Source organism: Antechinus flavipes, chromosome 1, assembly GCF_016432865.1.
Source record: "Antechinus flavipes isolate AdamAnt ecotype Samford, QLD, Australia chromosome 1, AdamAnt_v2, whole genome shotgun sequence".
NCBI lineage: Eukaryota > Metazoa > Chordata > Mammalia > Dasyuromorphia > Dasyuridae > Antechinus > Antechinus flavipes.
The window spans coordinates 567,716,650-567,740,490 of record NC_067398.1 but is presented as its reverse complement, the minus strand read 5'-3'; the positions used below and the strand labels follow the sequence as shown (position 1 = coordinate 567,740,490).

At 39.4% G+C, this 23,841-nt stretch overlaps 3 protein-coding genes and 1 pseudogene across 3 annotated transcripts; all 4 read left to right on the top strand.

Moving 5' to 3' along the window:
* Positions 1 to 1,207: 1,207 nt before the first annotated feature.
* On the top strand, positions 1,208 to 6,240 carry LOC127547332 (WW domain-binding protein 11-like). Its single transcript, XM_051974160.1, is given in 4 exon segments — positions 1,208 to 1,291; positions 1,293 to 2,074; positions 2,076 to 2,483; positions 6,171 to 6,240. Coding segments are annotated over 4 exon segments (1,344 nt in total).
* A 13-nt stretch (positions 6,241 to 6,253) lies between these two features.
* On the top strand, positions 6,254 to 7,174 carry LOC127547324 (SAP30-binding protein-like). Its single transcript, XM_051974148.1, has one exon. It carries the CDS (start codon positions 6,254 to 6,256, stop codon positions 7,172 to 7,174), a length of 921 nt encoding a protein of 306 aa, XP_051830108.1.
* Positions 7,175 to 12,951: 5,777 nt separating this feature from the next.
* LOC127547313 (pre-mRNA-splicing factor 18-like) lies at positions 12,952 to 14,013 on the top strand (annotated as a pseudogene).
* Positions 14,014 to 20,043: 6,030 nt separating this feature from the next.
* On the top strand, positions 20,044 to 22,588 carry LOC127544248 (WW domain-binding protein 11-like). Its single transcript, XM_051970794.1, has one exon. It carries the CDS (start codon positions 20,044 to 20,046, stop codon positions 21,871 to 21,873), a length of 1,830 nt encoding a protein of 609 aa, XP_051826754.1. The 3' UTR covers positions 21,874 to 22,588.
* Positions 22,589 to 23,841: the final 1,253 nt, after the last annotated feature.

Sequence of the window (23,841 nt, the reverse complement as noted above, 5' to 3'; positions counted from 1 at the left end):
CTAGGGGGAAGTGAGAAGTAAAGATGGTTGCCCAGGAGTAATTTAGACTTCATCTACAAACTTTAACTTTGGGATACTATGGACCTGCCCCAAGAAAATCTTTTCTCAAGTGGCACTAAATTGGCACTTAACCTCATTTTCTTAAAGTAGTTGTTAAAACTCCATCAAAAGAGGAATTTTTTTTTCCCCTGAAAGAGAACTGTAATGTTCTCTTCTCTAAAAATATAATGTTCTCTGGGAGCAGGTTTCTTGGGGAACTTCTGGAAGTAGCCTTCGTTTCAGTTCAGAGTAATAATCACCTCAAATGCAGCCCTAGCTGTTAAAAGTTTGTATCCTTTATTGCCTCTTCCCTAAGAGCCGGTTAGTTTTCTTAGTTTCTTTCCTTGGTTCCAAGAGCTCCTGTTGCTAGTTTTTTTTAGCTCTTCCAGTTTCTGCCTCTAACTCAACTCTGAATCCAAAGCCTCCAGCCAGCAGAATGGTGGAATATGGAATGAATCTAACTCCTCCTCTCAGAGAGGGATTGTGGGTTCTCTCTGGGCTTGTGGGAGTTCCTCTTAGACTTGTGAATCTCCTCTAGTGGGCTCCTCCTCTTATATGCTCTTAAAATTGTGAACTCTTAAAGGTGTGAAAGGTGTGAACTCTGAATTGGAGAACTGTTAAGTACCATGCTAAACTGGACAACCAATTTAGCACTTTGTAAGAATCCTAACAGAGAACCCTTTATTTGATTCAACCTCCCACGGTGTAAACTCACAATCAAAAGACAGAAAATCAAATTAAAATTACCTCCTTGAAACTTGCTAACTCACCATGGGAGATGTAAATACCAAGTGCTGGGAAGTTTCTCCAGATCCTAGCCTGGCTCTCTGGTTGCTGGAGCTCCATGAGCTTTGTGAAATCTGCCAGGTGCCTATAAAAGGGAAGTGACTTGAGGGAGGAGGTACATCTCCAGAGGCTGGGCAGTAGCTAAAGCCCACAGCAACAGGCTAAGGGGAAGGTCTCCCATTTCCCTCAGAAGAGACCAAGGAGGGCTTTCCAGCTTGCTAAGGCAAGCCTGTGGCCCTCACTGGCTCCAAAGAGCAGCAGAAAGGTGGATGTTTTTCAGTCTGATGAGCATCTAGCCTTTACTGATAATACTTTTGGAGCATTGGTTTGATGAAAAAGTTTCTGTCCCTTCTTCCCTGACTGAGCCATAGAAGCTGTAGAAATGGAGAGAAGATCTGCATCTCCCACCAAGAGTGGGAAATTCATGAATCCCACTGACCAGGCTGGAAAGGAAGCTCGGAAGAGGGGAATTAAAAAAGAATAAGAAACAACGAATGATGGCATGAGCTGCAGTACTGAAGATTAAGGATCCCAAAAAAATTATCTGGGACATGGAGAAACTGGATAAGATGGAGTTCAATCCAGTACAGCAGCCACAGCTACATGAAAACGTGATCAAAAGGAAACGCAAAAAACTTCAGGAAACTTTTCAGAGAATTGTCCGACTCTATGAAAAGGAAAATCCAGGTATCGCCAAAGAACTTGGAAAGTTAGAGGTGCAGTGTGAGCAGAAGAGGGCCCAGCTCAGTCAATACTTTGCTGCTGTAAAGAAGGCTCAGGACGTTGAAGTGGAAAGCATCCCACTGCCTGACATGTCTCATGCTCCTTCTAACATCTCTCTCCAAGGAATACCATTGCCTGGTGCACAGTCACCAACTGTTCTCAAAAATCTCTCTGCCTATGGACCTCCCACCAGGGCAATTTCTCTGCTTCCTTTGCCTGGACATGGTGTTCCTCCTTTACCTCCTGGCAGAATTCCTCCGGGCCCACCCCCTGGGCCACCTCCTTTCCAAGTGCTGCAGATGTATGGCCATAAAGTGGGTTTTGCTCTAGAACTTGTTCCTCCTCAGCAGCAGGATAGTCCAGAACTTGCTCAAGGAGGTCGTGATGACGATGCTTTCAGCACCATTGAAAAAGAAGATTGTTCTCAAGACATGGATCAAGATAAGCATGATGACAGCAGTTGTGACAGGAACATCAACAAGTCAGATGTTTCCTGGGAAGAAGAGTTCATGGCTGATGAAGAGAGAGAACAGTGAGGAAAAAACCTCAGTTCACAATGTAAGATTTGCTGGTGTTCCTGGAGAATCGGGAAAGAAAAAGAAAAACATGAAGCAAATAACACCTCTTCAAGCTACCATGCTTAGAATAGCAGGTCAGGAAATTCCTGAAGAGAGGCAAGAGGCTGGGGTATTTTCAGAGGATGATGACCAGGAGGATTCTGAGGACTTAAAGGACACAAGAGAGCAGCAGCACAAGGAAGTATCTCTTCCTGGTGGGGCATTCTCCTCTCCTGCTTCTCAGAAACAGCAACCACTTCCACAGGCTGTTCTTCCTGCCATACCAGGACTCTACCTTGCTCCACCATTACTACCAACTCCTGGGCTTCCTCCTGGTTCACCCCCAGGAGCTACTCCCTTCTTAAAACCACTTGGGATGTCAGGTTTTAGAGTTATATCAATAACCAAAGTAACAAAAACAATATGATTATCTCAATATATGCAGGAAAAAAAATTGATAAAATCCAACATCCATTCTTATTCAAAACACTAGAGAGTATAGGAATAAATGGACTTTTTCCTTAAAATAGTCAGTAGCATCTATTTAAACCATTAGCAACCATCATATGTGATGGGCATAAATTGAAACCATTCCCATTAAGATCAGGGGTGAATCAAGTTTGCCCACTATCACCATTACTTTTCAATATTGTATTAGGAATGTTAGCCTTGGCAATAAGAAAAGGAAAAGAGATTAAAGAAATTAGAACAGGTAATGAGGAAACCAAATTATCACTCTTTGCAGATGATATGATGGAATACTTAGAGAATCCTAGAGAATCAACCAAAAAACTATTAGAAATAATCCACAACTTGAGCAAAGCTGCAAGATATAAAATAAATCCACATACATCATCAGCATTTTTATACATCCCTAACAAAACCCAACAGCAAGAGATACAAAGACAAATTCCATTTAAAATAATTGTCTACAGTCAGGAACTAACTACAAGAGCAAAACTACAAAACACTTGCTACACAATTAAAGTCGGATCCAAAAAATTGAAAAAATATCAAGTGCTCTTGGATAGAGCAAATATAAAGATGAGAATACTACCTAATCTATTTATTTAGTGTATACCAATCAGACTCCCAAGAAACTATTTTAATGACCTCAAAAAATTTATCTGGAAGAACAAAAGATCCAGAATTTCAAGGGAATTAATGAAAAAAGAAAAGCAAATGAAGGTGGTCTAGCTGTACCAGATCTAAAGAGAAAGGGTCCATCAAAATGTCAAGTGAAAAGGATTGTGGAAGAGACAAAGCTCATAAGAGGTGCAGTGCCTCCCGTGGTAGCAGTATCTCCAGGTCTCTCCACTTCCACCTCCAGCACTGGCTCTCTAAGTCTAGCTCTTCGGCATCTAGCCAGCCTGGAAGTTCTAGTCCCTCCCAAAGTTCCCTTTTTAGCAGTTCCTCTGGAGGAAATGTATCAAGAATGTTATGAGAGGAGAGGTCTTCAAAGGTTAATAAAGAAATAGGAGGGATTAAACGGGATAAACTGAGTGAAGACCTCTCATGAGGATGTGGCCTTGATCTGTGCCCTAATTGTGACTTGGGGATGTGCAGTAGCTAAAAGCTGCAGGTATTCAATTATCTCAGATGAACAAACATTTCCTTCCTGTTCTGGCCCTTCACACATTTTCATTAGCATTTAAGTACCTAATAGGTTAAGTGTGTCCTGGGGTCAATATTCAGTTTCTGAGCAAATTGGAACTCTGCCAGGCAATGGGAAAAAATGTCAGAGGGGGTGGTGGTGTCCTGCTTAGGATCTATATACTCTGGTGTCTTGCAGTTTGCATTTGCGCTTTTCTACTAATACCTTGTCTGAGAAACAGCTGCACCTAAAGAAAGAACACTGGGAAATGAATATAAACTACTTGCATTTTTGTTTTTCTTCCCAGGTTATTTATACCTTCTGAATCCAATTCTCCCTGTGCAACAAGACAACAACTGTTCCGTCTGCACACATATATTGTATCTAGGATATATTGTAACCTATTTAACATGTAAAGGACTGCTTGCCATCTGGGGGAGGGGGTGGAAGGAGGGAGGGGAAAAATCAGAACAGAATTGAGTGCAAGGGATAATATTGTAAAAAAAAAAATTACCCTGGCATAGGTTCTGTCAATAAAAAGTTATTTAAAAAAATAATACCTTGTCTATTGGGAGTTGCCCTATCTAGAGAAATCATAATAAATCCTTTTTTTTTTTTTAACTTTAAGAGTCTGATTTTAATTTTGAGTAAGGGTCACTCTCCCACTTATCTTGAAATATTTGTAGGCCTGTCCATTGGATGACATGTTACACTCATTATGATCAAAGCCAGAGGACACCATGTAGTTCTGGGGAGCACATTTTCCAACAGAGCTTTTGCATCTCAATTTGGATTTCTACATGCTTTTTTGGTCTGTGACTTCTCTTTTAGGATTGGACCAAAATTTGATAGATAAGGGTAAATGAAAAAGCAGGGTGAGATCCTGAAATGGAGTAATTTTTAGTAGAAAGAGATTTTCTTTTGATTATGACTTTACAGCTTTTGGAATAAAATAATAAGTTTCTCTCTCAGCAAAAAGAACAAGTTCCTTTTGGGATGGAGCTTAGCACCTACTTTATGTAAATGAGACTACCTAAAATGCAATCCCCTGAAGACTTGGGAATAAAAATATGCCTTCCAAAAATAACTCAAGTGTGTTAACATTTTGCCAAAATTAGGCATGACTGCCTACTTAATAGAAACAGGTTTTTACAAATTAAAAGTCATACTCATCTTCCTTTCTTTCCTTTTAGAATCTGGAGAGTTAACACCTAATAACATACAGATCAAGACAAGTGTGTTTCACAATTTTCACTCACATTACTTGTAAGACTAGATTTGACAATGGTAAAATACATTTTGAAATGAAATTAGTGAAATCCTAAAGTGATAGTATTTGAAGTTATGATAGGAAAGCCTGGACCAAATTTTCTTAAAAAAACAAAAATTCAAAAGAACCCACATAGGTTTTGGAGCTTTAAACACATTGCCCTGGTGTGAGATGTACTGGGGAGAAGTGAGAAGCAATGATGATCCCCAAGATGTAATTTAAACTTCATGTAGAAACTATCTTTGGAATGCTATCTAATGTTCCTCCCCTACCCCCCCAAAACCCCAAATAAAAACAAAATTTTTTCCTAAGTCGCATTAACTTCTTTCCTTAAAGTTGTTGTAAAACTCTACCCAAAGGGGGAAAAACTTTTTTTTAATTGGGAGAACCCTTTACTTGATTCCACCTCCAAAGGTGTAAACTCACAATCAAGAAACAGAAAGTCAGTCAAATTAAAATTACCTCCTTTAAACTTGTTAACTCACTTTTTTTTTTTTCTGAAAGAGAACTCTTTATTTGATTCAACCTCCCAAGGTGTAAACTCACAATCAAAAGACAGAAAATCAAATTAAAATTACCCCCTTGAAACGTGCTAACTCACCATGGGAGCTATAAATACCAAGTGCTGGGAAGCTTTTCCGGATCCTAGCCTGGCTCTCTGGGTGCAGGAGATCAATGAGCTTTGTGAAGTCTGCCAGGTACCTGTGAAAGGGAAGTGACTTGAGGGAGGAGGTGCATCTCCAGAGACTTTGGAGCAGGAGCAGCCAAGGCCCAGAGCAACAGGCTAAGGGGAAGGTCTCCCTATTTCCCTCAGAAGAGACCAAGTAGGGCTTTCCAGTTGCTAAGGCAGGCCCTGTGGCCCTCACTGGCTCCAAAGAGCAGCAGAAAGGTGGATGTTTCACAGTCTGTTGAAAATGTCTGATGGTCATCTCTAGCCTTTAGAGTTCACACTTTCTCTGTTTCATTCGGAGAATAAGGAGCCATTAAAAAACTTTTTTAAAGAACAAGGCTGGGAAGAGGGACTCAAAGGAAAAAAAAAAATCAGTGAGGCGGGAAGTAAGGAATCGAGGGTGGTCTAATTTCACCATAGGGCAGGGACAGGGAGCAGAAGGAAGGAGCGTCCCAGCGTCCTTTGGGAGCGCAGGCACTGGGAGGAAGGCAGAAAGTAAGAAAGCGAGGGTGACGGCTAACTCCCTGCCAGAGACTCGCACTCCTTCAGTAGTGAGCAGTGCCCCAGCGTCCTTCGGGAAAGCACGGGCTCGAGGCCGTAAAGAAGGAAGGAAGATGTCTGGCCAGAAGAACGTTCTGTTGTCGCTGGTGGATTACACGGAGGATTCAGAGTCCCAGTCAGACAGCGAGGCTGGAATGGAAGTGGCTGGAAGGGTGACCGGAGCAGAGAAAAAAGGGGGCTTGGTGTCCGAAGCCTACGCAGATGATTTTCCTCAACTTGAGGGAGATCAAGACAGTTACCAAGAAGGGGATGAAGAAAACATCGGACACTCGGAAGGTGCCGATTCGAAGACCAAAAAGCCGCAGGCTGATGCTCTAAAGGAGTTTAGAGACCTGGAAAAGAGAGATCCCCAGGAGCTGTTTGCATCTTTCCTGGAGAGCGTCAAGAACCTGTCTCCCGATGAGATTAATATCCCCCCAGAGCCACCTGGCAAGTGCTCAAGTCACCTCCAGGACAAGATAAAAAAACTATATGAGCAGAAAATAAAGGAAAAGAAGGATATGAATGACCTCATTCAGAGGAAGAAGGAATTTCGGAATCCCTGTATCTATGAGAAGCTTATCCAGTACTGTTCTATTGATGAACTTGGCACCAATTATCCCAAGGATATTTTTGATCCCTCTGGATGGTCTGAGGATTCCTATTATGAGGCACTAGCTAAGGCACAGAAGATTGAGATGGACAAATTGGAAAAAGCCAAGAAGGAGAGAACAAAAAATGAGTTTGAGAGAGGCCCCAAGAAGGGCACCACAAGCAATGCCCCAGTCATGGCCAGTACCGGGGCTCCAGCTGCTCAGAAGAGAAAGAGCAAGTGGGATTGTGCTACCCCAGGGACCAGGACAGCCCAGCCTACCATCCTTACTCTAACAACTCCCTTACCAGCCATTGCCACAGTGACAATCAGAGCTAGTGGATACAAAACTACAGTCATCTCAGCTGAGGGCATCATTGTGAAGAAAGCCAAGCAATGTTAGCTACAGGGCTGGACGTACTTTGCTTGGAGGGACAGCTACTCCTGGACCTTGCCACAAATATGAACCTTAGATGTGGAATGCACCATATGCACTCACTGGGCTGGAGCTTTTCATCCCTGAAAAATGTTCTCTTTCTTGTCCAAGTGAGAGAACCTAGTGAGAGAGTTCAGTCATCTAGAAGGATTTTTGTTCTCATCAGGATGGTAAAAATGCAAGATTTGGATTACAATGCTACCAAGAACAATAATAATAACATTGTATGGTGCTTTAAGGTTTGCAAAGCACTTTACAAATAGATCATTTTGGATGCCCATCGATTGAAGAATGGTGGGGTAAATTGTGGTATATGAATGTTAAGGAGTATTGTTGCTGTGTAAGAAATGACCAACAGGATGAATACAGAGAGGCTTGGAGAGACTTACGTGAACTGAGGCTAAGCGAAATAAGCAGAACCAGGAGATCATTAAACACTTCAACAACAATACTGTATGAGGATCAATTCTTATATAGTGGATATCTTCGACAAAGAGAAGATCTAATTCAGTTCCAATTGATCAATGATGGACAGAAGCAGCTACATCCAGAGAAGGAACACTGGGAAATGAATGTAAACTGTTTTCATTTTTGTTTTTCTTCCCAGGTTATTTTTACCTTCTGAATCCAATTCTTCCTGTGCAATAAAAAGAACTATATGGTTCTGCACACATATATTGTATCTAGGATATACTATAACATATTTAACATGTATAAGATTGCCTGCCATCTAGGGGAGGGGGCGGAGGGAAAAATCAGAACAGAAGTGAGTGCAAGGGATAATGTTGTGAAATAATTACCCATCCATAAGTACTGTCAATAAAATGTTATCATTTTTAAAAAAGGAAATAGCAATTTTTTAAACTGCTTCTCAATTTATAATGAAGACAATATTTGGGGGAAACTATTTTTGTTTCATAAACATATTTTATTGTATTTTAAAAATATCAAAAAAACCCCAAATAGACCATTTTATCCTCTCAATGATGCTGGGAGGGAGGCTCTGTTATTCCCATTTATTCTCATTTTATAAATGAGCAATCTGAGGCATGCAGAAGTTGTTACTTGCCCAGTTTCAAACAACTAATAAATGTGTGAAGTAAGAATAGAACTCCATTCTATTTCAAAATTTCAGATACTTCTTTTCCATTATTTCAAATGCCTTCTGTGTATGTTTCATGCTCTAATTCAGTTCTGCACTGTAATTATGAAATAGTTTTGCCAGTCTATTGAATGGGTCATATTTCCATGCATTCCACTCACTCTTTAATTAAAGGTTCCATGAGGTTAGGAGTTATGCCTTTATTTTTTATCCATCCCCAATGCCTATCACATAGTTTTCTATCTGGACATAAACTGGGAGATCATGACCAGTGAGGAAATGCCCTCCAACAGCACCTGCTTCTGATCTTGGATTGGGAATCCTGAAAGTTAAAGGATTTACCCAGAATCATTTAGAGCCAGGAGGACCATGTAGGACAGGCCAAAGAATGCTGGCTTTAATGTTATGGTGTCCTAGTTCATCTGAGCTTTGTCACCTGTGTGACTTAGAAAATTCACAACCCCTGAGGCCTCATTTTCCTCCCACTTACTAGACCTCTTAGGGAATCAAACCTGCTTGGTGATGAAGTCACACCTGCCTAGCTTCTGCATAGCTTGCTATATTCCAAATTGTCTTTTCCCAGGCATTCTTGCCTTCCTTTGTTTAATTTGCACTCAGGCTGTAGTAATTCATTTTATTCTGACCTGGTACAAATCCTCACTTCAGTTTCCTCATTGGCCTGGTGGGTGGCCTGGAAGTTTGGGCAGCAGAAATGCCTGAGACAAATGGGAAGGGATCTGCGGGAACAATAAGCCACCTGCCCAGATAGGAGGAGAGAGAGTTTGTCTGAGAATGTTAAAAATTTTTCCTTGAACCCAACTTTCATATAGTTCCTTCATACACTGATTGATTTGTCTACTTTTTGCTTTCATTTGTGTTTGCTTAACAACATTGTGGTTAGAAAGCATTCAAGGATAGATTTAATGATAACAATCGATCACTTTTACTAGCCATCAATTTAGAAGAATAAGAGTCCTTTTCTTACCCCTCCCCTAAATACATTCTAATGTTTCTTTATCACTTCTATGATTAAATATCAATTGTTTGACATTTAAAGCTTTTCCTAACCTCCAATTCCTTATCTCTCCCCGACATTCTCCTCCCCCCGCCCCCACCTCATACCAGCCTTTTCCTTTAAGCCGTTTTCCCTCACCACTAATATGTATCCTGCAATCCAGTGATCCAATGATACTGTCCTGCTGATTGTTCTTCCCAGGATACAAATCTCCCAGCTTCTGGCCATTTTCAGTTGCTGCACACCTGTAATCCTTACTTATTTCTATGTCCCGCCTCCCTTGGCTTTATTAAGACTTTATTAAAGACCATCTCTTCTCCAGGAGGTATTTCCTGGTTCCCCTTTAAGGTTAATCGTTTCCCAGTTATCCAGTTTATCTTATGTTGAGTTTATTTGTACATGGTTGTTTGTACCTTTTCCCCACAACGGACTATACACTCCTTAAAGGCATGGATTTTCTTTTGTCTTTTTTTTATTCCCAGTGCAGGTGCTCTCTTCAGCAATGAGATGACTCAAACCACTTCCAATTCTTCAATAATGAAGAGAACTATTGTGATTGTGGGAAATGAGTATGGTTCACAACAAAGCATTTTCACTGTTTTTTGCTTTTGTTTGCTTGCATTATATTTGGCTTAAAAAAATTTTGGTTTGATTTAATTTTTCTTGTGCAGCACGATAATTGTATGTGTATGCATGTATTGGACTTGACCTATATTTCTACCATGTTTCACATATATTGGACTACTTGCCATCTAGGGGAGGGTGTAGGGGGAAGCAGGGTAAGGGAGTAAACGGGAGGGGGAGAGGGACTTGAATACAAGGTTTTTCAAGGGCTAATGTTGAAGAATTGTCCATGCATATGTTTTGAACGATACAAAGCTTCAATAGTAACCAGTAAAACAAAATTAAAATGTCAAAAAGAGAAAAGAAACCTAGTGAAACAGATTTTGGATAGGAGTACTCTTACCACCTATAGCAGTAGCGCTTAAAGTGGAACCAAAGCTGAGAGATGCCATTGACAAACTGACAGCAAAAGCCATGTCTCTGTGAATACTCACACTCCCTGTTGATAATCTTAAAGGCAATGTCCTCATAGGGAAGTCCAGCATGGAAGCACAGAATGAGGGGAAAGTAGAAATAGAAAAAAAATCCACTGATCACCACCTCAAATTGATCCTTTCTGGAAAACACATAGAGATATTATTGCCAAATTTTAAACCCCCCAGATCAGAGAAAAACTTGCAAGAAACAAGAAAAAAACCAATTTAAATAGGCTGGAGATACAATTAGAATTGGGCAGGCCTTACTACCAACCACAATAAAAGATCCCAGGCCCTAGAGTCACATTTACCAGTAATCAAAACAAGTAGGCTTGCCAACGAAAATATATCCAGCAAATTTATTTATAACACTTGATGAGGGAAAAAAAAATGGACATTCAACAAACTTGTAGATTTTCAGAACCTTCTGTCAATCAAACCTGGACTGGATAGAAAATTTAACCTATAAGAGCTATTATCAAAGATCAGTTTCAAGGAACTTCCCCAAACTCATGTTTTTTAATGGAAATGTATACCATTGTTGATTAAAGAAATGAAAATTAAAAGAATTTTGAAATATTATTTTACTTCTATCAAATTGACTACGTGATAGAAGGTAAAAAACCAATATTGGAGGAGTTGATGAAAAGTTGGGATGCTAAAGTGATATTGGTGAAATTATGAACTGATGCAACTATCTATGCCTAAAGAGGTATAAAACTTTGATCCAGCAATATCATTGGTAGTTATGTTTCTCCATGTGATCTGAGGGAAAGGGAAAGAACTTATATATCTTTTAAAATATTTATTGCAGTTCCTTTTGTGGTGGTAAAGAACTGGAAATTGAGGGGATGCCCGTTAATTGGGGAATGACTGAATAAGATTTTTTTAATGATTGTGATGGAATACTACTGTGCTGTAAGAAATGACAAGAAGGTTGATTTTTAAGGGAAAAAACATGCAAAAACTTGCATGAAATAATGAAAAATGAAAAATGGCAAATATATAAACCATTGTATGTAGTTAAAAAGGAGTATCTTTAAGAGTATCTGTGAATGACTAAGCTATTCTGAGCAGTATGAATATTCAAATCAATTATAAAACATTTATAAAGGAAGATTCTTTACACTTCCAGAGAAAGAACTTCCACTGATCTTTGACTAAAGCCTACCCATTTTGAAGAGGAAAAAATGGTGCAAAGTTAAAGTTGGAGTCTGTTTACACTGAAAGTCGAACCAGAGGGTTTGCAAATCAAGAGTTTGGAGTTTTGGAGAGATTTGAGAAGGTTTTTAATTCCATTAAGGGATAAACATTTTGGAGAAATTCATGTTAATTTCAGAAAGACTATATTGTATCAAGATAGAATATTTACTAATGGAAAGTATACAAATAAATTTGCAACATGGAATGATTTTATCAATAACATACTAAAAAGCTCCTTGAAGGACCATTTGAACATATCTAATCTGCATACAGATAATATTAGATATAATCTAATCAAAGTTTGAAGTAGCCATCATGTATTCCTGTTATATGTGAAATTCAAGAATATGATTGTTTTACTATGATTTTTTCAAGTTCCTAATAATTGAGTAAATTGAACAAGTTTTTGTTGTAATATTAAATCTACTAGTTAATAGATTAAATCTAAAACATCTGAGTTTCATATTTGCATATATTATAGTAAGATATTACTATTTTTATCTGAATTTGTGATCAGCTCAACATCTTTTTCATCTAAGCATGAGTTCTTAAGCATGCTATTTGTGTGCTAATTGTAATATTCATGTATAAGATTAGGTCCTTAAAACATCTTATATTTTATGAGGATATGAAGATCATAGAAATTCTTAAAAGAGGATGTAGGGCAAAGATGTAGAGGTTTTTTTTTTTTTTTTAATGGAGTAGTAAACTTTGAGAAAGCAACAAGATTAGACTGCTGTCTCTGAGAACTAGGATATATCTACATTTATCTATCTGGATAGATAGAGAATGTGTGTGTGTGTGTGTGTGTGTGTGTGTGTGTGTGTGTGAAAGCCTTGAGTACAAATTTTAGTAATAAGTCCTCAAAATTAAAATTACATTAATAATTTTAAAATTTAAAATCATGTCTCCACTTTTCCTCCCCCTCTTTCTCTCCCCTCCACCCCCCTCCACACCCCCCATGTTGAAGACCTGTCTGACAACCTTAAGAGACAGAAGATCTCATTTTATAGGTCATGCCCTCGTAGATCTTTTTTTTTAAAAGAAGGGCAAACACTGCAGCGACGGCTTGGGCAGCGGGAGCGATGAGGACCCCAGCCAGAGTTCCCGGCCGGTATGGGAAGCGGTCACATCCCGAGCGAAGTCGATGATCGCAACAGGAGCCGGCACGGAATCCAGCAGGGTCAGGAAGAGCCTGCGGAGCAAAAAAGGAGAGAGAAGAAAGAGGCCTCCGAAACTGCCATCGGCCCCAAGGGTGGCTCTGGAGGTGGCTCATCTCCCAGCATCAAGGACAACACTGAACTCCAGGCACAGCTGGGCCTCGGACCTTTCCGGGTCATTGCTGGGGACGAGGCAAGCTGAGCGTTTTTGGGCTCCAGATTGAATGCGGTGGCTCGAGATCCCTCCGTGGGTCCCGGAAAGGAGAAGCTTTCTAGTGCTTCAAAGCTCAGCAAGCGGCTGGGAGACGGATAAGAGAGCACTAACTTCCTTCTCTCCTGTGGTATAACTAGACCCGACAGGGGAAAAGTTGCCAGTGAATCTTTCCAGGCAAGAGATCGTGTGGCGTTTGAGAGACAAAGGAGAATCTGTGAGATAGTTTGGAGAAAGGGACTATGGTGCAGCTGTGAAGACAGAGAGAAATTCTCGTGCCTGAGGTTAACAAGGATTTGAGCAACCACTTGAAGGCAACTTTGGATGAAGTTGAGTAACAGCACTTGCAGGAAACTGGTGCTGGTGAAGCACCAGAAGACACACAGAATGATCCAAAAGTCCATGAAGAAAACGCTTCTCCTTGGGACTGCAAGTTAATTTGCCCTGGGGCAGTTCTTAGGAAGGAGGGATGATTATAAAGCCATGGGTGTCATGACCAAGTTCCTTAAGTTTCTCCTTGGAGTTTGAACTCCCAAGCGTGTACAATGCAGTGGGAAGGGCAAACTGTGTCAAAAACAAGACAATCTTCTCTGAGGCTATTTTCAGGAAGCTGCAACAAGACTCTTCCTGCAGATGTCAAAGAATCAAAAATAGAAATTATTAAATTCATGTCGTAGAGAGAATAAGTGAAGGCCAACGAGGCTTATCTTCAGATGACCATTGGAAATGCCCCCTGGCCAATTGGAGTCAGTATGGTGGGCATCCTTGCCAGAACTGGTCATGAAAAGATCTTTCCAAGCATGTTGCACATATTCTAAAAGATGAGATACAAGGAAAATATATTCAGGGTTTGATGAGATTAATGATCCTTTGCCAAAAGCATTTCTCTGCACATCCATCAAGATGCATGGAGTACAATGTCCTGTGATAACTGCCCTCTGTGGAGTTATAGCCCAAGAAGAAACAGTCCTGTGGTCTCCTGGGGAATTGCTACCAGGAATGATGGAGAGAGAAAGAATCGAGTTTGGGGAAGTTTTCTACCAAATTGATTTGTTTCTTTCAAAAACTGCTTCTTACATCAATTATGATGTCAGACTGTTGACTGTAGACTGTTAATTGTTGTATCATGTTTTGACTTCAAAAAACATAAACAAGCAACCCCCAAAACTCAAGCACCAAGGGTTATTTTCTAACAGTTGAAGCACAAAGGCAACAATTACTAATGGATTCTTTTGATAAGATTCTGATTATTGCCCCACTTCAAACCTGCTCCTCTCACCCCCTGCCAAAACCTCATAGAAATCTTCAGTCACTAGGTGACAGGTACAAATTCAGGTCCACCCAGTCCATAGTTCAGTCACCCATGGAGAGGAGACATACCATAGAAATCAATAAGAAAGCATGATGTAAACACCTCAAAACACTCATTTTAATTGATTTTTCTTAATTTGACCAACATAGCACTTGTCCACTCTTCTTATTTGCTGTCTATTGGAACTTAGGTTGAAGGCAGGCTAATCATAATATCATTATTATATATTGATACTTTCCCACTACTAGGGCTTTTCTGTATGCATTCTGGGTAACCACATGGTTAGTTTCCCCAAGATTTTTAAGACCTTTCCATGTTAGCAAACTCCTCTTATAATCCTAAAATCCACTTATCTGGTGATATAACCTATTTGCTTAAATATCTTGTTTTGCTTTACTGGGTTGTTGGCTGCTAATAACTAACTCCTAGTAACTTCCTAAAAGATGCATATTCTCCCCCCACCCAAGTGTGTGATTCTGAATCAATTTCAATAAATGCCTTTACTGGATTGGATAAAGCCTGAATCCTGAATTCTTTCAAAGAACATACCACAGATTACATTGAATTTTTTCCTATCTCACCTGCAATTTGTTGATAAATTATTGGAAAGAAAAGTTTGAGGCTCACTTTTATTTTCTATCTCCTCACTTTTCAATAGTGTTTTACTTTGTCAATTACAGGTAAAGATGGTTTTCAACATTTGTGTAAGTTTTAAAGTTTCAATTTTTTTTCCTTTCCACCCTTACTTCCCCTCCCTCAAAACAGCAAACAATATCATACAGGTTATATATGTACAATTATTTTAAATATGTTCCATATTAGATATGTTGGGAAAGAAAAAAATCAAAGCAAAAGGGAAAACCATGAGAGAAAAAATAGTTGAAAAGAATATACTTCAATTCCCATGCAGTACCCATAATTCTTTCTCTGAAAGAGAATAGAATTTTGATCACAATTTTATTGGAATTGTCTTGAATCACTGCAATGCTGGGAAGAACTAAGTCTAACAGAGATGATTATATCCAATATTGCTGTGCTGTGCACAATGTTCTGTTGGTTCTGCTCATTTCATTCAGCATTAGTTCATCTCTTTCCTGGCTTTTCTGTAACCAACTTGCTCATCATTTCTTAGGGAACAATAATATTCCATTACACTCATATTTTGTATTTTATTCAGCCATTCCCCCAATTGATGGACATTCATTCAATTTCCAATTCCTTGCCACCATAAAAAAAAAACAAACTAATATATCTTTTTTTTTTAATGTGAGTCCTTTTCCTTCTTTTATGATCTATTTGGGTTACAGACCCAATAGTGGCAGTGCTGGATCAAAAGATATGAACAGTTTTATAGCCCTTTAGGCATAATTGTTCTCCAGAATGGCTGGATCAATTTACAACTCCACTAACAATACATTTGTCAACCAGTTTTCCCACATTCCCTCCAAGATTTCATTATTGTTTCCTGTCATCTTCGCCAGTCTGTGACCCCTGTGTGATGTGGAGTTGGCCCCTGAGAGTTATTTTAATTTGCATTTCTCTAAGGCATACTGACTTAGAGCATTTTTACATGACTATAGATGTGTTTAATTTCTTCATCTGAAAATTCTTTTCATTTCTTTGACTACATATCAATTGGGAAGTGACTTGTATTCTTATAAATATGACTTGGTTCTCTATATATTTGAGAAATAAGACCTTTTTCAGAAACAGTGGCTATAAAATTTGTTCCCCAGATTTCTGCTTCTGTAAGATTCTTGGTTGCATTGTGTTTGGTTGTGCAATTAAAAAAAATTTAATGTGATCAAAATTAACCATTTGGCATTTCATAATCTTTATTTCTTGTTTGATCATAAATTCCTCCCTTCTCCAAAGATCTGTCAGGTAAACTATCCTTAGCTCTCCTAATTTTTAATATTATCACCATTTTGACTTTATCTTGGTATAGGGAGTGAGATATTAGTCTATGCCTACTTTTATTATCCTGTTTCCTCAACAGTTCTTGTCAAATAGTGAGTTCTTATCCCAGAAGTTGGAGTCGATAAGTTTATTAAACAATAAATTACTATAGTCTTTGCCTATTGTCTTGCATAGCAAACCTAATTAAAGCAAACAATCTGGAAGCTAAGTTTTTATCTCTGGAAAATTGAACCTTTAAAAACATACATTTTGGCTTGAGGCACCAAGCGCCACCTGCATTCTAGCTGACAGAAAAAAAAGTTTGAGTTTTCAATCTCATATCTTTCTTATCTAATACAGCCTGTATCTCCTTGTTGTTTTCTTCAATATCTTCCCTTCTGGACCATTTGGAGCAAATCGTCATTCACAGAGGTATCCTTATCTCCTCTTAATGTTCTTGGCACCCTTTAATTTCTTCTTATTCTCCATCTTCTTTATTTGTCTGAGACCTCTCAGACCCCCTTCCCTCATAAGATGCTGACTTCCAATGGCAACATGCAATAGGCAATTTTTCTCACCATTCGTTGGTGCACAGTTTCCTAGTCAATGGTCTCCTTTCCTTTTTCTGGATTCATAAAGTGCCTTGATCATCAACATGGTCCTAAGGTCCTGAGCAATCAATGAGCTGAGACACATAGAGCCAATCTACCACACCATTGATATCAAAGGGACTAATCTATGTCCTTTGATTATATAGGTTCTTTTTACTTAGGATGTCTGGATCCCAGGTAAACTCCCAAAGTGGAAGAGACAATTTTCTTACAAAGAAGAGCCCCCTCCCCCATACTGTAAAGCAAGAAAAGGATTTCATTTTGTGTTCTTGCAGGAATGAGTATCTAAACTATTGGGTAAACTTAATAAGACATGACTTTTTATACCCTGTCCCAAAACTCAAGTGGCTCCCCTGATTCTCCCTTGATTGGGTACTACAAAAGTTACAGCCTATCCAGAGCACCTGTTTCTTCCTCAAGAGTGTGACTCCTCATCCCTGATGACATCTAATAAAGTATTTCTTTTTCTAATTTATGACTCATATCTACAAGTTTTGTTAATTTTATTCCACATCAGGCTAACCTTTAGGTTTCAATTTCATATCTCCGGTTTAAGTTTGATTTCTCTGATTTAATTTTAAACTCTATGGAAACTAAGGAATCATCTAATCTCTGTCTAGAGTTTGTATTCCCCAACACAAGGTGTGACCTCTCAGATATTCACACCTGCTTGGTGATGACGTCACATCTGCCTAGCCTGTGCATTGCTTGCTGTATTCCTATATATGTCTATAGATATGTCTACATATATATCCTTTACCAGGCATTCTTGTCTTAATTTGCTTAATTTGCACTCAGTCTGCAGTAATTCATGTCATTCTGTCTTGGCACAACCCCCCACTTCAGTTTGCTCACTGGCCTGGTGGGTGGCCTGGAAGTTTGGGGAGCAGAAATGCTTGAGACGAATGGGAACAGATCTGCAGGAATGATAAGCCACCTGCCAGATAGGAGGAGAGAGAGTTTGTCTGAGAATGTTAAAATTTCTCCTTGAACCCAACTTTCACATAGTCCCTTCATGCCCTGACTGATTTATCTATTTTTTGTTTTCATTTGTGTTTGCTTAGCAACATTGGGGTTAGAAAGCATTTAAGGGTACAGTTAATGACAACGATCTTCATCTTCACTATTACTAGGCTTCGCTTTAGAAGGAACCTGAGTCTTTTTATCTTTCTTTCTCCCGATTTTCATGATCCATGAGAGCCAAAACAGCTGCTCTGATTTCTGGCATTTCCATGGATTGTGCATTCGACAACAAGGAACCCTAATAAAGCTTCTGGAGTTTCTAAACTGTGTGGTGATGGCCTTACATAGTACCCAGGCAGGGCACTGAGATTTTATCAGGAGATAGTTAGGTGGTACAATTTAAAATTCTAGGCCAGAAGTACCAGAAGACCAGCCTGGAAGACTATTTTCTGTTAGGGACTGCAGTTCACTGTCAAGTCCTGGAGATGGGAAAAAAAGGACTAATTAGTGTAAGCATAGTTCTCATCTTGATGTATCTATGGACCTGTCAATTGGATGAGATTAGACTCATTATGATCAGCCCCAGATTAGGAGCACTGAATAGGAAAACAGATGTAGGCTTGAAGTAAAAAGCTTCTAAAACATTTGGAGGTAATGATATATGAACAAAACTGCTGGAGTAGACCCTCAATGATCTCTTGGTGAGGATGTGGAAAAAGCATTCTAAAAAGGATCCTTAATATTTGAACCACTGCTACTTTGCTTCTCCAATTCCCTATTCTGGTTTTCCTGGGAATTTATCTTCGGGGTAGCAGTTGATGATTCTTGTAGGTAGAGCTTAAAGAAAACAAGTCAGCTGGGAGATTATCAACACTCATAAAAGCTCCTGGTCCTGGAAAGCACATTTTCCCACTGAGATTTTTGATTTGATTTCTACATGCACTTTTTGGTCTGTGATTTGTCTTTTTCTTTAGCATTGGACCAAAATTTGCTAGAGGAGGAGAACTGTAGAAACAGGGTGAGACTCCCCTAGGTTTTAATATTTGAAAAGGAATAAGTATAAATGGAAAGAGATTCTCTTTGGATTATGACTTTACAGTTTTGGAAGTGGAATCTGGTAAGGGATTTCCCTCTCAGTAAAAAGAGCAAGTTGCCTTTTGGGTGAAGCTTTAGCTACTGCTTTCTGTAAATGATGCTAATTAGGGGATTGTCTTTATCTTAAATGAAATCACTTGTAAACTTAAGTAATTTTTGGAGGACACCTTTTGATTTCCAAGTGTATTAACAATTTACAAATGCTTGACTGCCTACTAACAGAAACACTTTTCCAACTTAAAAGTCCAGCTCACACTCCTATCTTTTCTTTTAGAATCAGGAGAGTTAACACCTAATAATGTACCTACCTAGAAGCTGTATTTCTCACACAAGTTTTGCTAACATTAATTATAAGACTAGATTTTACACTGGTAAAATTCCTTTTGAAATGAAATGACTGAAATCCTTAAGTGAGTATTTCAGGTTATAATAGGAAAGACTGGATCAAAGTTTCTTAAAAAATAAAAACTCAAAAAACAAACACACACCAGGACTTTTGGAACTTTAAATACCTTGCCCTGATGTGAGAGATACTAGAGGGAAGTGAGAAGTAAAGATGATCACAATGGTGTAATTTAAACTTCATCTACAAACTTTAACCTTGGGATACCATGGAGTACCCACCCCCCTTCCCCCAGAAAATCTCTTCCCAAGTGACATTAAATTGGCACTTAACCTCATTTCCTTAAAGTAGTTGTTAAAACTTCACCAACAGAGAAAAAAACCTTTTTTTTTTTTCTGAAAGAGAACCCTTTATTTGATTCAACCTCCCAAGGTGTAAACTCACAATCAAATTAAAATTACCTCCTTGAAACTTGCTAACTCACCATGGGAGATATAAATACCAAGTGCTGGGAAGTTTCTCCAGATCCTAGCCTGGCTCTCTGGTTGCAGGAGCTCCATGAGCTTTGTGAAATCTGCCAGGTGCCTATAAAAGGGAAGTGACTTGAGGGAGGAGGTGCATCTCCAGAGGCTGGGCAGTAGCTAAAGCCCACAGCAACAGGCTAAGGGGAAGGTCTCCCATCTCCCTCAGAAGAGATCAAGGAGGGCTTTCCAGCTTGCTAAGACAGGCCTGTGGCCCTCACTGGCTCCAAAGAGCAGCAGAAAGGTGGATGTTTTTCAGTCTGATGAGCATCTAGCCTTTACTGATAATACTTTTGGAGCATTGGTTTGATGAAAAAGTTTCTGTCCCTCCTTCTCTGACTGAGCTATAGAAGCTGTGGAAATGGAGAGAAGATTTGCATCTCCCACCAAGAGTGGGAAATTCATGAACCCCACTGATCAGGCTCGAAAGGAAGCTCGGAAGAGGGAATTAAAAAAGAATAAGAAACAACGAATGATGGTACGAGCTGCAGTACTGAAGATGAAGGATCCCCAAAAAATTATCTGGGACATGGAGAAACTGGATGAGATGGAGTTCAATCCAGTACAGCAGCCACAGCTACATGAAAACGTGATCAAAAGGAAACGCAAAAAACTTCAGGAAACTTTTCAGAGAATTGTCCGACTCTATGAAAAGGAAAATCCAGGTATTGCCAAAGAACTTGGAAAGTTAGAGGTGCAGTGTGAGCAGAAGAGGGCCCAGCTCAGTCAATACTTTGCTGCTGTAAAGAAGGCTCAGGACGTTGAAGTGGAAAGCATCCCACTGCCTGACATGCCTCATGTTCCTTCTAACATCTCTCTCCAAGGAATACCATTGCCTGGTGCACAGTCACTGACTGTTCTCAAAAATCTCTCTGCCTATGGACCTCCCACCAGGGCAATTTCTCTGCTTCCTTTGCCTGGACATGGTGTTCCTCCTTTACCTCCTGGCAGAATTCCTCCGGGCCCACCCCCTGGGCCACCTCCTTTCCAAGTGCTGCAGATGTATGGCCATAAAGTGGGCTTTGCTCTAGAAGTTGTTCCTCCTCAGCAGCAGGAGGATAGTCCAGAACTTGCTCAAGGAGGTTGTGATGACAATGCTTTCAGCACCCTTGAAAAAGAAGATTGTCCTCAAGACATGGATCAAGATAAGCATGATGACAGCAGTTGTGACAGGAACATCAACAAGTCAGATGTCTCCTGGGAAGAAGAGTTCATGGCTGATAATGAAGAGAGAGAGAACAGTGAGGAAAAAAACTCAGTTCTCAATGTAAGATTTGCTGGTGTTCCTGGAGAATTGGGAAAGAAAAAGAAAAACATGAAGCAAATAACACCTCTTCAAGCTACCATGCTTAGAATAGCAGGTCAGGAAATTCCTGAGGAGGGGCAAGAAGCTCAGGTATTTTCAGAGGATGATGACCAGGAGGATTCTGAGGACTTAAAGGACACAAGAGAGCAGCAGCACAAGGAAGTATCTCTTCCTGATGGGACATTCTCCTCTCCTGCTTTTCAGAAACAGCAACCACCTCCACAGTCTGTTCTTCCTGCCCAAAGACAGTTGCCTGCCATACCAGGACTCCACCCTGTTCCACCATTACTACCAGCTCCTGGGCTCCCTGCTGGTCCACCCCCAAGAGCTACTCCCTTCTTAAAACCACTTGGAATGCCAGGGTTTAGAGCTCCTTCACCCAAGCTTTTACTTTCTGGCCCTTCTCCTCAAGGGGGACCACCAAGGCTATGTCCCCCAGCACCTCTCGCCAGCCCTCCACCTCCTCCTGGGAGGACAAACCCACCTTTTGCACCCCAAATTGGACCAGCTCCACCTGGGCTTTTTCTACCAGCTCCCTTGCCCAATGCACAGATTTTAAGCCCTCCACCTAATTTGATCCAGAGACCTAAAATGCATGATACCACTGCAGGTCCCATTGAGAAGAAAGTCACAGCTATCATCAGTGCCAAGCCACAAATCACCAATCCCAAGGTAGAAATGATCAGATTTGTGCCTACTGCACTGAGGATTCAACGAGAAAACAAAAGAGCTACTGCTGCTGTTCCCCAAAGGAAATCGGAAAAGGATTTTACTATACCCCTTGCCAAAACTGTCCCTCAATCTGGCCCCTCTGCTCCTGTTTCAGTCCAGACCAAGGACGATGTGTATAAGGCTTTCATGAAAGAGATGGAGGGGTTACTCTGAATTTGTTGGCTTAAAGACTGCAGGTATCATAGATGTCATAGAAAAACGCATAGTTTCTCCTAGTTCTATTTTCCAGGTCAGTTGTTTTTCCACTGAGATATTTTACATTTTCTTCTATTTTTTCTTTTTTTTTTTTTTTGGTTTTGTTTGATTCTTGATATCTCATTGAATCATTCACTTCCATTTGTTCAATTCTGATTTTAGTGAATTATTTTCGTCAGTTACCTTTTTTTGCATTTGGCCAATTGAATTTTTAAATGAGTTGTTTTGTTCATATGGTTCTTAAAAGCAGGAGTTCTTATATACTGGACTTGAGTGCAGAAGAGTTTACTTGTACTCTGTCATAGCATTTTCTCACTTCAGTGTAATGTTACTTAATATCTTAATGTTATTTAGCTTTGGTCAGAATTAATTGCACAGAAGATAAAGATGTTCCATTCCTAGTGGACTGGTAAACTTCTATAGAAGTACTCCTTCATATCTCTACTATATCCACTATCACCATTTTCTTTTTTCTTTTGAAGCATGAGATAGACAGGATTTTCCTCAAGTGAGTTGGGCACTGGAGGAGAAATTTCTCAGAAAACAAATATTATCTCTTTTGTGATTTTAACTTCAATTTTTAAATGTTTTCCTTGTAATTCTTTTGTAAAAATTTTACTGATTATAAAATATAGACAATCTTATTTTCCTTCAATGAAGCAAGATGTCTGGAGGAGGAAATTAGAAATGCCAATTGCGATGATTTCTCAGTGACAAAACAAGTTGTGTTTAGTGTCTCATATAAGAAATAAATGTTTTATTTAACATGTATGGGACTAGCCCTATTTGTAGTGGCTAGAAACTGGAAAATGAATGGATGCCCATCAATTGGAGAATGGCTGGGTAAATTGTGGTATATGAATGTTATGGAATATTATTGTTCTGTAAGAAATGACCAGCAGGATGAATACAGAGAGGACTGGCGAGACTTACATGAACTGATGCTAAGTGAAATGAGCAGAACCACAAGATCATTATACACTTCGACAACGATATTGTATGAGGACATATTTTGATAGAAGTGGATTTCTTTGACAAAGAGATCTAACTGAGTTTCACTTGATAAATGATGGACAAAAGCAGCTACACCCAAAGAAAGAACACTGGGAAACGAATGTGAACTATCTGCATTTTTGTTTTTCTTCCCGGGTTATTTATACCTTCTGAATCCAATTCTCCCTATGCAACAAGAGAACTGTTCGGTTCTGTAAACATATATTGTATCTAGGATATACTGCAACATATCCAACATATAAAGGACTGCTTGCCATCTAGGGGAGGGGGTGGAGGGAGGGGAAAAAATCGGAACAGAAACGAGTGCAAGGGATAATGTTGTAAAAAAAAAATTACCCTGGCATGGATTCTGTCAATATAAAGTAATTATTAAATAAAAATTTAAAAAAAAACATGTATGGGACTACTTGTCATCTAGGAGAGGGGGTGGAGGGAAGGAGGGGAAAAAGTTGGAACAGACGTTTTTGCAAGGGTCAATGTTGAAAAATTAGCTATGCATATGTTTTGCCAATGAAAAGCTATAGTAAAAAAGTTAAAAAAGAAATAAATGTTCTACCAAAAAAAAAAAAAAAAAAAGGAAGTTTGTATTCAATCTTGTCTCCAGAGAAAAGCCCAAATTGAAAGGCACAATGGTGAAGATAATAGCAATACTTTCAGGTGTCCAGATATTCATCTATTAGATGAATTATCAGGAAAAGTGAGTGATGGCTTTATGAAGCAGCCACTCTTGCAAAAGAATGAAATTGTTGGTTGAATATTTTATTCCCTCTACCATGGCAAGAGTTTACCAGATACTGATTGTTAGGGAAAGATCCTTTGAATGTAAAAATGTCTTCCCAGTTTATTGTATCTGAGGGGAAATTTTATATCTTTAGACGCTTCCTTGCATAAAATAGGGAAAGAAAAGGTTAA

Coding starts and splice junctions, on each gene's coding strand:
- LOC127544248 (XM_051970794.1), top strand. CDS start 20,044: ATGGAGAGAAGATTTGCATCTCCCACCAAGAGTGGGAAATTCATGAAC.
- LOC127547324 (XM_051974148.1), top strand. CDS start 6,254: ATGTCTGGCCAGAAGAACGTTCTGTTGTCGCTGGTGGATTACACGGAG.